We start from the raw sequence: 13,625 nt of genomic DNA, 5'->3' as shown, positions 1-13,625 counted from the left end.
CCTTGTCAGCTTTTACAATTATTGCATTATTTATGTTTAATTTAGTCTTAATGGTACATGTAAGGGCTTCTTCTCTTTTCTTGTATGCTGGGAATGGTTTTGCAATTTCCTTTTCAATGATTTCGTTAATTTTGTGGCAGGTTGATATTCTGTCGGTTTGCTTCTTAAAGGCGGTGGTCGAGATCTGTGTGACACAGGTGATGAGCTTCTCTTGGTTCTTTTGGTCCAGCGGAGCTTGAACATTGTGTTTTAAGCCTTTGCAGAGTAGTGCCTCTTCTTCTGCAGTGAATATTATGTTCGTGTTGTTGAGGAAAGGTGTGTAGAATGAGTGCTTCTTTTGGCTGTTTTGGTTCGGTTTGGAAGGTAATTGTTGCTTTATAAGATTGGCCAGTTTTTTCTTCTGTGTAGCTTTCGTTTTCTGTATGGTGAACTCGGTGTACTCCTTGACTTTTTTGGTTATGGAATCATATTCTAATCTATGAAGCAACTTTCCCAATTGTAATTCTGCATTATAAAGCTGTGTGTTGAACTTTTGTTTTTCAATATAAAGTTCTTTCAGTTCATTTTTCACCCAGAGTTTTCGTGCGATATCCAGTGTTTTCTTCGCAGTTGTTGTGTTTGTTTTGATGTCAATCTTGACATAATTTGGGATGACGTTATTCTTGAGACAATTCCTATTGAAGTGTATGTGTTGTGTCGTCATTGCGACCTTTTCTGCACTGTTCTTATATTCGAAAATAGCCTTGATTGCCCGACTGGGCAGATTAACTTTAACTGCGAACATTTTTACTTATTTATGGATTGGCTCAACAACAGGTCAATGCTCTTAGGGCAGTTACATAAAACTACAGCCATAAAATAGCAGATCCACTGACTGTGTGGAAATGACACAGTATGTTTCTACTCATATCCACATTTTTCTCTGTGTAATTGATTTTGTGTTCATGTCTCCAGCCAGATCAACAATTCCATTGTTGTGTGCAGGACTTCAGTAAGTAATCTAGACTACTATGTCAAGTAGTCTGGTTGCATTTTTGTTTCTTTCTTTTCCTTCTTTGACATCTGAATATCATACTCATTTATACAGTAGGCACAAAATAGTTTTGTTAATGTTAACTATTGTTCTTTTTTTTTTTTACTTCAGGTAGTTCTCCTCACGCTGACGGGATTTGTGGAATGGGTGTCAATATCTCACATTATGGCTGATAATGGACGTCTGCTACAAATACTTTGTCTGCTGCTTGACCAGGAGAGCTTCCAGAATGCAGCTGCAGAATGCCTTTTGCAGGTGAGACACTTCAACAGTCTTCCCAGGTTTGCTGCTGGATCCTAAAATCAACATTATTCAATATTTCAGTGATCCATCCGTCTGCCATCTTCAGGAGAATGCTTCTCCTATATAGACTTTCTACTGAACACTGAACATGTGCCACCCATCACAGTTGCTACCCTCCGAGACTGGGCTGGTGGCTCTGCCCTTAGCAGAACATTGGCAGTAATGATATATTACACTCGGAGACTTTTTTCAAACACTTGGGCTAGCCACACTGAAGAACATTGTTTTTTAATGTGGGATAGTAAGGAAAACCAGGGTCTTTCTTAATCAGATATCTGCCAACCTAATTTCAACTGCTTCTTTATAAACACTTTTCCAAAAATCTGAAATGTTGGTAATTACCACAGCCTCGACAAATTTCATCCCATGTCCCTCGTTTAGGCGATGTTCTGCTACTGCTGATTTTTCTGGGTGTTGTAGCCTTGTTTGCTGGCTATGTTCCATGACACCTGTCCCGAACTGCGGGAATTGAACAGCTGATGTTCTGCAACTTCTGATTTTTCCGGGTGTTGTAGTCTCGTATGCTGGCCATATTCCGTGCACCTGTCCTGATCTGTGGGAATCAAACAGCCAATATAAGCCTTTCCATGTTGACAAAGAATTTTATACACGCCAGGCTTCCTAAGCCCCAAATTATCTTTCATAGAGCTGAGTAGTGCCCTAATCTTGGAAGATGGATGGAACACACTCATAAAATTAAAACTCATTACAATTTTTCCACTCTTAAAAGATATGCCTCCAGCATAAGGAATAAAGGCCGCAGATCTATGCTCCTCTTCATGCACCTCTGGGGATGATCCAGACTCCATAGTCTGATGAGTCTGCTTCTCAGAGTATCTGTTTTCCTTGAAAACACCTGTCACATGTACAAGTTCTTGGGTTAAACTCTACTTATTGGAAGTGGCATATACTCTGCATACCAGAATCTTAAGGATGCCATTGCAGTGGTATGCTGGATGGGAACTCTTAGCATGCCAAAATCAACCTGTGTCTATTGGCTTTGGTGAATACATTGTCCGAGATCTCCATCTCGTTTTTTATAAAGGATTACTTCCAAAAATGGCAATGTCCCATCACTTTCAACCTCTATGGTAAATTTAATACTGGAATGAAAACAGTTGAAGTGATACTAAAATCTGTTGAGAACATCACTTCCGTGAGGCCAGGCGAAAAAAGTATCGTCTATATGTCTCCAGAAGCATTTTGGTTGTAAAGTTGAAGTTCTCAGTGTCCTATCCTCGAAGTTCTCCATAAACAGATTGGCAATAAAGGACTACCCATAGTCACTCCACCATTTTGCTTGAAAATGTTATCGTTACTTGAGAAATACGTGGACGTCTGTTCATTATGACAAAGCTTCACCAACTTTTCATCCAGTTTTCCACAAATAAAACTCAGCGATTGTTCCAGATGATTATTCAACTCTGTTTCATTGCAAACTCCATTTTAAAATAAAATGAGAAATGTTCAAATAATTTACAGGAATCCATCTGCTTAACGGCCTTAATAACAGCCTGTATTTTGGCGGTGAACACCACCTTGATTTTGAGGCTCAGCGGAATCAAGAAATCATAATACATAGCAACTTAAGCCTTCAGTGGATGGGACTAGGCCAACCAGCACCCAAAAGGCAGTGTTCACAGCAAGACAGTGCACACTGTAAACAGCTAGTGTCACCACACAACCAGAGATAACCAATGTCAGATGTTATTGATTGTGAAATATTAATTAACAGCAGGTGAATAAGTAATGTTAACTTTGTCCCTCTGTTGTTTGATCATGGAGAGAACAGTTTTCCAGGCAGAATTTAAGCAAAAATTCAACAACTTCCTTAATAACACAATCCCAGTAACTGAATTTGTGCGCAAGAACTTCTGACTTGTTATATTCCATCAGATGACTCATACCAAGGCACTGTTCTGTGGTTGGAGATTTGCTCACCGGTAATTTTGTGTGACATATATGCTGAAACACATGTTTTCCATAGTCCCATTGTCTGACCAATTTATGACATACCACAGTTGCATAATGTACAGTAGGCACCCAATTTACGCAAACATAGATTATCCTTTGCAGATCCTAAAAGGACCTCAGTCTTAGGTGGTATGTGAAAAATCCACTTCATTTCGTGTTTCCTCAGAATGTGACCAGTCCTGTTCAAAGTGCTACCTGCAGAAGCCCAAAAAGCACAAGATTTAGGCACCACCTTTTTTGTCCTCCGTGTACTATCAGTCTTCCTCCATACTAACTCACCAAGGACCAGATGGCAACCATCCTTTGCCACCTTCATAATGAAACTAATGCTTAGGTATGAATATAATAGAGGGAAACATTCCACGTGGGAAAAATATATCTAAAAACAAAGATGATGTAACTCACCAAACGAAAGCGTTGGTATGTTGATAGACACACAAACAAACTCAAACACACACACAAAATTCAAGCTTTCGCAACCCATGGTTGCTTCATCAGGAAAGAGGGAAGGAGAGGGAAAGACGAAAGGATGTGGGTTTTAAGGGAGAGGGTAAGGAGTCATTCCAATCCCGGGAGCGGAAAGACTTATCTTACGGGGAAAAAAGGACAGGTATACAATCGCGCGCACACACACACACACACACACACACACATATCCATCCGCACATATACAGACACAAGCAGACATTTGTAAAGGCAAAGAGTTTGGGCAGAGATGTCAGTCGAGGCGGAAGTACAGAGGCAAAGATGTTGTTGAATGACAGGTGAGGTATGAGTGGCGGCAACTTGAAATTAGCGGAGGTTGAGGCCTGGTGGGTAATGGGAAGAGAGGATATACTGAAGGGCAAGTTCCCATCTCCGGAGTTCTCATAGGTTGGTGTTAGTGGGAAGTATCCAGATAACCCAGACGGTGTAACACTGTGCCAAGATGTGCTGGCCGTGCACCAAGGCATGTTTAGCCACAGGGTGATCCTCATTACCAACAAACACTGTCTGCCTGTGTCCATTCATGCGAATGGACAATTTGTTGCTGGTCATTCCCACATAGAAAGCTTCACAGTGTAGGCAGGTCAGTTGGTAAATCACGTGGGTGCTTTCACACGTGGCTCTGCCTTTGATCGTGTACACCTTCCGGATTACAGGACTGGAGTAGGTGGTGGTGGGAGGGTGCATGGGACAGGTTTTACACCGGGGGCGGTTACAAGGGTAGGAGCCAGAGGGTAGGGAAGGTGGTTTGGGGATTTCATAGGGATGAATCAAGAGGTTACGAAGGTTAGGTGGACGGCAGAAAGACACTTGTTGGAGTGGGGAGGATTTCATGAAGGATGGATCTCATTTCAGGGCAGGATTTGAGGAAGTCGTGTCCCTGCTGGAGAGCCACATTCAGAGTCTGATCCAGTCCCAGAAAGTATCCTGTCACAAGTGGGGCACTTTTGGTGCTCTTCTGTGGGAGGTTCTGGGTTTGAGGGGATGAGGAAGTGGGTCTGGTTATTTGCTTCTGTACCAGGTCGAGAGGGTAGTTGTGGGATGCGAAAGCTATTTTCAGGTTGTTGGTGTAATAGTTCAGGGATTCTGGATTGGAGCAGATTCGTTTGCCACGAAGACCTAGGCTGTAGGGAAGGGACCGTTTGATATGGAATGGGTGGCAGCTGTCATAATGGAGGTACTGTTGCTTGTTGGTGGGTTTGATGTGGACGGATGTGTGAAGCTGGCCATTGGACAGAGGGAGGTCAACGTCAAGGAAAGTGGCATGGGATTTGGAGTAGGACCAGGTGAATCTGATGGAACCAAAGGAGTTGAGGTTGGAGAGGAAATTCTGGAGTTGTTCTTCACTGTGAGTCCAGATCATGAAGATGTCATCAATAAATCTGTTCTAAACTTTGGGTTGGCAGGCCTGGGTAACCAAGAAGGCTTCCTCTAAGCGACCCATAAATAGGTTGGCGTACGAGGGGGCCATCCTGGTACCCATGGCTGTTCCCTTTAATTATTGGTATGTCTGGCCTTCGAAAGTGAAGAAGTTGTGAGTCAGGATGAAACTGGCTAAGGTAATGAGGAAAGAGGTTTTAGGTAGGGTGGCAGGTGATTGGCATGAAAGGAAATGCTCCATCGCAGCGAGGCCCTGGACGTGCAGAATATTTGTGTATAAGTAAGTGGCATCAATGGTTACAAGGATGGCTTCCGGGGGTAACAGATTGGGTAAGGATTCCAGGTGTTCGATTCGAGAAAGTGGTCTTTGATGAAGGGAGACTGCATGTAATGGGTTGAAGGTGTTGATCTATGTATGCAGAGATACGCTCTGTGGGGGCTTGGTAACCAGCTACAATGGGGCGGCCGGGATGGTAGGAAGTAGGTAGAAGGTAGGGGTGCGGGGTGTCAGTGGGGTCAGGAGGTTGATGGAGTCAGGTGAAAGGTTTTGTAGGGGGCCTAAGGTTCTGAGGATTCCTTGAAGCTCCGCCTGGACATCAGGAGTGGGATTACCTTGGCAAACTTTGTATGTAGTGTTGTCTGAAAGCTGACGCAGTCCCTCAGCCACATACTCCCGACGATCAAGTGCCACGGTCGTGGAACCCTTGTCCGCCGGAAGAATGACGATGGATCGGTCAGCCTTCAGATCATGGATAGCCTGGTCTTCAGCAGTGGTGATATTGGGAGTAGGATTAAGGTTTTTCAAGAAGGATTGAGAGGCAAGGCTGGAAGTGAGAAATTCCTGGAAGGTTTGGAGAGGGTATTTTGAGGAAGAGGAGGTGGGTCCCACTGTGACGGAGGACGGAACTGTTCCAGGCAGGGTTCAATTTGGATAGTGTCTTGGGGAGTTGGATAATTAGGAGTAGTATTAGGATTATCTTTCTTCGTGGCAAAGTGATATTTCCAGCGGAGAGTACGAGTGTAGGACAGTAAATCTTTGACGAGGGCTGTTTGGTTGAATCTGGGAGTAGGGCTGAAGTTGAGGCCTTTGGATAGGACAGAGGTTTCGGATTAGGAGAGAGGTTTGGAGGAAAGGTTAACTACTGAATTAGGGTGTTGTGGTTCCAGATTGTGTTGATTAGAATTTTGAGGTTTGGGGGCGAGTGGAGCTGGAAGTGGGAGATTGAGTAGATGGGAGAGACTGGGTCTGTGTGCAATGAGAGGAGGTTGAGGTTTGCTGGAAAGGTTGTGGAGGGTGAGTGAGTTGCATTTCTGGAGGTGGGAAACCAGGAGATTGGATAGTTTTTTGAGGTGGAGGGTGGCATGCTGTTCTAATTTGCGGTTGGCCTGTAGGAGGATGCTCTGAACAGCCGGTGTGGATGTGGGAGAGGAAAGATTGAGGACTTTTATTAAGGATAGGAGTTGACGGGTGTGTTCATTGGCTGAGTTGATGTGTAGGTGAAGGATTAGGTGAGTGAGGGCTGTGGATTGTTCAGTTTGGAACTGGTATAGGGACTGATGGAAAGAAGGGTTACAGCCAGAGATGGGAACTTTTAAGTGTGAGGCCTTTGGGGGTAATGCCAAATGTCAGACAAGCCTGAGTAAATAAAATATGGGAGCGTAATCTGGCTAGGGCGAAGGCATGTTTGCGGAGGGAATGTAAATAAAACTTAATGGGGTCATTGTGGGGATGTTGTGAGGGTGACATGGTATTAGAAGGTGGAAAGTGTAACCCTGAGGCTGAAATGAAAATGAAAATAAAAATATATGGGGAGAGATAAAGGTGAACTAGAAAGCAATTGGAGATCTGGCGTGAAAAAAGTCGAAAAAGTGTTGGTTAAAGCTGAGCTATGTTGATCCTGTGGTGAACTTGGGTTGGTAAACAACGACGTGCACAAATTAGGTTGAATTGAGATAATCAAGAAAGCTGCACAGATTGTCACAGCAATGAGCCCAGATAACAAAAATATCATGTATATATGTAGACTTCTCTTGGCCAGGAATGCCCTCTTTGGCTGTCCTAGTTTGTCATTTATGTCCTCCTTGCTTCATTGGTCATGGGTTATTTTGCTTCCAAGGTAGCAGAATTCTTTAAATTCATCCACTTCACGATAACCCATTGTGTTGTTAAGTTTCTCACTATTACTACTTCTCCTACCTCTTATTAGTTTAGTCTTTTTCTGGTTTACTCTCAGTCCATGTTCTGTACTCATTGCACTATACATTTCATTCGGTAGATATTGCAGTTTTCACTTTCACTGAGGATAGCAAAGTCATCAGTGAATCTTATCATTGATATCCTTTGACCTTGAATTTTAATCCCACTCTTGAATCTTTCTTTTACTTCCGTCATTGCTTCTTCGATGTGTAGATTGAACAGTGGGGGTGAAAGTCAGCATCTCTGTCTTCACCATTTTTAATCCGAGCACTTCATTATTGGTCTTCCAATCTTACACGCTCCCTATTGGTTCTTTTACAAATTGGACACTAAGCATCTACCACTCTAGCATACCTCCATTTTTCTCAGAATTTCAAACATATTGCTCTATTTCTTATAGTCGACAGATGGTATGAGCTTGTCTCAATTTTTCTTCAGTCCTGCTTCCAGTATCAAGTGCAGTGTCAGACTTGTCTCTCTGGTGCAGTTATCTTCCCTAAAACCAAATCGATCGTCATCTAATAGCTCTTCCGTTTTCTTTTCCATTCTTATGAATGCTTTTCATGTCAGCATCATGGATGTGTTAGTTGTTAAGCTGATTGTTGGACAGTTCTTGCATGTACATGCCCCTGCTATCATTGGAACTATGTGGATGATGTTTTTCCGAAAGTCTGATGGTGTGTTGCGACTCTTACAGGTTCTGCACATCAACTTGAATAGTTACTTGGCTGCCACTTCCCCCCTCCCCTCCGTGATTTTAGAAATTCGAAGAAATGTTATTTATCCCTTCTGCCTTATTTGATCTCAAGTCTTCCAGAGCTCTTTCAAAATCTGATTCTAATACTGGATCCACTATGTCTCTCATATTGATTCCAAATTCTTCTTCTTCTATCACATCATCAGACAAGTTGCCCTCCTTCATAGAGGTCTTCAATGTACTCTTTCCCTCATCTGCTGTCTCCTTTGCATTTAACAGTGTAATTCCCATCACACTCTTTATGTTACTACCTGCACTTTTAATTTCATTGAAGGATGTTTTGACATTTTTACCTGCTGATTCAGTCTTCCCGATGATAATTTTTTTCACAGTTTCTTTAAATCTTTGCTGCAGTCATTTTGCCTTGACTGCTTTGTACTTCCTATTTATTTCATCTCTAAGGGGTTTATATTCCTGTATTCCTGTCTTTATGTGAACATTTTTGTAGTTTCTTCTTTCATCGATCGATTGCAGTATTTTCTCTGTTACCCAAGGTTTCTTCGCTGCTGCTTTCCTTGTACGTATGTTTGCCTGTGCAGCATTTGTGATTGTGCTTTTTAGTGATGTCCACTATTTTTCACATGAACTGCGTACTCTGGTATTACTTGCCACAGTATCCACATTCTTAGCAAATTACAAACACATCTCATCATTCCTCAGTACTTCAGTATCCTACTTCCTTCCACACCGATTCTTTGATATGGTTCTCTTAAACTTCAGCTTACTGTTAAATGTTGTTAAAATGTGATCTGAGTCTGTATCTGCACCTGATTCCCCTGCAATCCAATGTCTGATTTCAGAATCTCTCATCTGACCATGAAGTAATCCAGCTGGAATCTCCCTGTGCTCCAGGAATTTTCTAAGTGTATCTTCTCCTCTTGAGATTCTTGAACAGAGTATTTGCATTACCATCTGATTAGTCTTTCTCTTCTCTCATTCCTACTCCCGTAACTCTCCCTTCTATTCCTTCTCTTACAACAGTGTTCCAGTCCTCCAGGATTATTAGATTTTCATCTCCCTTTACATAGTGAATTACCTGTTCAGTATCCTTAAATACTTTATCTTGAATTTGTGACATTGGCATGTGTACCTGAAATATTGCTATCGGCATTGATTTGCTGTCGAATCTGGTGAGAACAACCCTGTGACTTAACTGTTGACTGTAGCTCACTCTTTCTCCTACTTTTGCTTTCACATTGAATCTTAGTCCCATTATAAAATTTTTTGCTGCTGTTGGTATCACCCTACATCCTTATCTTCTTTCCATTTCACTTCACTGACTGCCACTATGTTTGTATTGAGCCTTTGCATTTTCCGTTTCAGATTTTCTAGGTTTCCTACTACATTCAATCTTCTGACATTCCATGGTCAAACTTGTAGAATGTTATCCCATCGTTGGTTATTCCATCTTTTTCTCATGGTTATCATACTATTTCCTTAGCAAGCATGGACATAAGAAGAACTGCAACACCACAAGATGATTGTGGTTATCTCCTCCTTGCCAGCCCTCCTACAGGTCCAAATGGGTAACTAATTTGGAATCTTTTTGCTGGCGGATAGATCATTGTGCATGACACTTGTCCAGTGGATACACATACTCGTCTTTAATGCAGTGGTTTCCATTGCCTTCTGCATACTTATGCCGTAGATCATTGCTGATTCTTCCACCTTTTAGGGGCAATTTCCAACCCTAAGGCCAGGAGAGTACCCTGAACCTCTGTCTGCTCCTCCGCCCTCTTTGACAACACTGTTAGCAGAATGAAACTGGCTTCTTATGCTGAAAGTCTTTGTCTGCCATTACTGATGATTTTCATTCAAAATTTAAATAGTGGCTAGGTTCAAACTCAGGAACCAGGACATTTTGATTACTGTTCAGAGATACTCCCCCTAGACCATGGGTGAATAGGTGACTAAGGGCTTCCTATCCCAATTCCATCTGTCTGTTGATGTGACTGGTCATTGAATAAAAAGTAAGTAGAAGTCAACACGTGTTGAGACAGGGTAATTAGTACAACACCAAACTGAACCTCAGATAACCATGTTGTTGTTGTTGTTGTTGTTGTTGTTGTTCCGTCTTCAGTCCTGAGACTGGTTTGATGCAGCTCTCCATGCTACTCTATCCTGTGCAAGCTTCTTCATCTCCCAGTACCTACTGCAACCTACATCCTTCTGAATCTGCTTAGTGTATTCATCTCTTGGTCTCCCTCTACGATTTTTACCCTCCACGCTGCTCTCCAACGCTAAATTTGTGATACCTTGATGACTCAGACCATGTCCTACCAACCGGTCCCTTCTTCTTGTCAAGTTGTGCCACAAACTCCTCTTCTCCCCAATTGTATTCAATACCTCCTCATTGGTTATGTGATCCACTCACCTAATCTTCAGCATTCTTCTGTAGCACCACATTTCGAAAGCTTCTATTCTCTTCTTGTCTAAACTATTTATCATCCATGTTTCACTTCCATACATGGCTACACTCCACACAAACACTTTCAGAAATGACTTCCTGACACTTAAATCTATACTCGATGTTAACAAATTTCTCTTCTTCAGAAACGCTTTCCTTGCCATTGCCAGTCTACATTTTATATCCTCTCTACGTCGACCATTGTCAGTTATTTTGCTCCCCAAATAGCAAAACTCCTTTACTACTTTAAGTGTCTCATTTCCTAATCTAATGCCCTCAGCATCACCCGACTTAATTCGACTACATTCCATTATCCTCGTTTTGCTTTTGTTGATGTTCATCTTATATCCTCCTTTCAAGACACTGTCCATTCCGTTCAACTGCTCTTCCAAATCCTTTGCTGTCTCTGACAGAATTACAATGTCATCGGCGAACCTTAAAGTTTTTATTTCTTCTACATGGATTTTAATACCTACTCTGAATTTTTCTTTTATTTTCTTTATTGCTTGCTCAATATACAGATTGAATAACATCGGGGATAGGCTACAACCCTGTCTCACTCCCTTCCCAACCACTGCTTCCCTTTCATGTCCCTCAACTCTTGTAACTGCCATCTGGTTTCTGTACAAATTGTAAACAGCCTTTTGCTCCCTGTATTTTACCCCTGCCACCTTTAGAATTTGAAAGAGAGTATTCCAGTCAACATTGTCAAAAGCCTTCTCCAAGTCTACAAATGCCAGAAATGTAGGTTTGCCTTTCCTTAATCTATTTTCTAAGATAAGTCGTAGGGTCAGTATTGCCTCACGTGTTCCAACATTTATGCGGAATCCAAACTGATCTTCGCCGAGGTCGGCTTCTACCAGTTTTTTCATTCATCTGTAAAGAATCCGCATTAGTATTTTGCAGCTGTGACTTATTAAACTGATAGTTTGGTAATTTTCACATCTGTCAACACCTGCTTTCTTTGGGATTGGAATTATTATATTCTTCTGGAAATCTGAGGGTATTTCACCTGTCTCATACATCTTGCTCACCAGATAGTAGAGTTTTGTCAGGACTGGCTCTCCCAAGGCTGTCAGTAGTTCCAATGGAATGTTGTCTACTCCGGGGCCTTGTTTCGACGCAGGTCTTTCAGTGCTCTGTCAAACTCTTCACGCAGTATCATATCTCCCATTTCATCTTCATCTACATCCTCTTCCATTTCCATAATATTGTCCTCAAGTACATCGCCCTTGTTTAGACCATCTATATACTCCTTCCACCTTTCTGCTTTCCCTTCTTTGCTGAGAACTGGGTTTCCATCTGAGCTCTTGATATTCGTACAAGTGGCTCTCTTTTCTCCAAAGGTCTATTTAATTTTCCTGTAGGCGGTATCTATCTTACCCCTAGTGAGATAAGCCTCTACATCCTTACATTTGTCCTCTAGCCATCCCTGCCTAGCTGTTTTGCAGTTCCAGATAACCATAATGAATAACCAGATAACCATAATGAATAACCAGATAACCATAATGAATAACCAGATAACCATAATGAATCCAATAGTGGAGAAAGAGATCAGATCGAAACTTATTGAAATATCAGAATCAGTCAAATGCAGTTCCTCAAACCCGTGTTCCATGGACAACCATCTCTTGTTTCTTGTTTCATTTGTGCCCCTTTTTTTAAGTGACAGGTTGTTCACCTGTACTTGCCAATGATGTTATCCGAGCGTACTCCGGTAAGTTATTTGAACATTTGATACATTGGGAGAGGCTAAGTTTCACAATATGAGAACTAATATATTGATGAAAATATTTCCATAACTTTTATGTGTGTTTTGTTCTGCCACCAGTTGGTGAGTAGATTTTCTTATGTATCCAGTTATGCAAGAGGATAATTGTATTTTTTAGGATGTTCATATCTGGAAGATATGCATTGGCAGTGCAACTAGTTGGTATAATTATTATAGTGTGCAGACATTGAATATTTGATTCCTCTCCACATAAATTCTCCTGTGTACCACGCTGGACTAATGCTTTCTGAGGTGCAAGCCTAGTAGAAAGGCATGTAGGAGAGCTTCTGTGGGATTCAGGAAATAGGAGAGAGATACTGCCAAGCTTGTAGCTGTTTGGGCAGTTCTGTTGGTACAAAAAGTAAGATTCTGAGCTCAAGTCATGGTCCGGTACATAGTTACATATAAAATGTTTTGTGGCGGTGTTCGTAGCGACAAACAATTCGCTGTAGAAACGGCTTACGAAGTCACCGCCACACTTTTAATAGCGGGCTGACCGGTCCGCTGGAACAGTGAACAGAAAGATGAAAACCCAAACACTCTGATTAAATAAAAGTCGGTACTTATCTTTATTACGAAGATACAGAAATACAGTAGTGAACTCCGTGTCTACAGAAATCTGTCTAGTTCGAGTCGGAGCAGCTAGGTCAGCGTCGGCTGACGACAAACAACAACTCTGCTGCGATGAACACACAACTGACTAGCAAGTACACAATTCGGTGGCGAGTATACAACTGAGCGGCGAATACAGAACTGTCCTAGCGCTCGCGACTCCAGCGCTTAAGAAGCCAGAAGCCAGCGGTGGCGCGCGCAGACTTGCGGCGATTTCCTGTATCGCTGGCGCTGCTTATGCGGACGGCGTCCGGACTTTGATGCTGCCAACCTTTTTGCAGCGGGCTCGGTTGGCATTACTGGCTAGGATATAACAAAATGTCTGTTTGTTAGAATATGCCATTACTGAACAGACAGTGTAAACACATTAACAGAAACCTCTGACAAAGTACGGCCAAGATTCCTCTTCTTAGCCACCTGTAATGACATTGACATTGGTTGTGTGAAAAATACCAGTTACTTTGTCTAGCATCATCAGCCCCACACACTTTTGTTGAACTGATGTGGCATGGTGTGTTTCCAGGAGGATTTATTATTATTATTATTATTATTATTATTATTATTATGTGTGATTAGACCCTGTTGGATCACGCAAAGCTTCTTGATTCTTTTTCCTTTTTCTCCACATTGCTCTCATTTTTTCTGCATGGGCTGTCTCCCTTTCCTGTGTCTATTTTGTTCACGCTTCCTTTGGAGCTTCCCATC

General features: G+C 42.0%; 1 protein-coding gene across 1 annotated transcript in view; it reads left to right on the top strand.

Moving 5' to 3' along the window:
- Positions 1-13,625, top strand: part of LOC124789677 (exportin-5) — a 200,615-nt gene that overhangs the window by 56,938 nt on the left and 130,052 nt on the right. The window contains exon 5 of the mRNA XM_047257112.1: positions 1,145-1,288. Within this exon, the coding sequence (XP_047113068.1) occupies positions 1,145-1,288 (144 nt within the window). The remainder of the gene's footprint in view (positions 1-1,144; positions 1,289-13,625) is intronic.

The sequence above is a fragment of the Schistocerca piceifrons genome, chromosome 3, assembly GCF_021461385.2.
Source record: "Schistocerca piceifrons isolate TAMUIC-IGC-003096 chromosome 3, iqSchPice1.1, whole genome shotgun sequence".
Taxonomy (NCBI): Eukaryota; Metazoa; Arthropoda; class Insecta; order Orthoptera; family Acrididae; genus Schistocerca; species Schistocerca piceifrons.
Note: the sequence above shows the minus strand (reverse complement) of the source record. Positions and strands in the feature narration are given on the sequence as shown.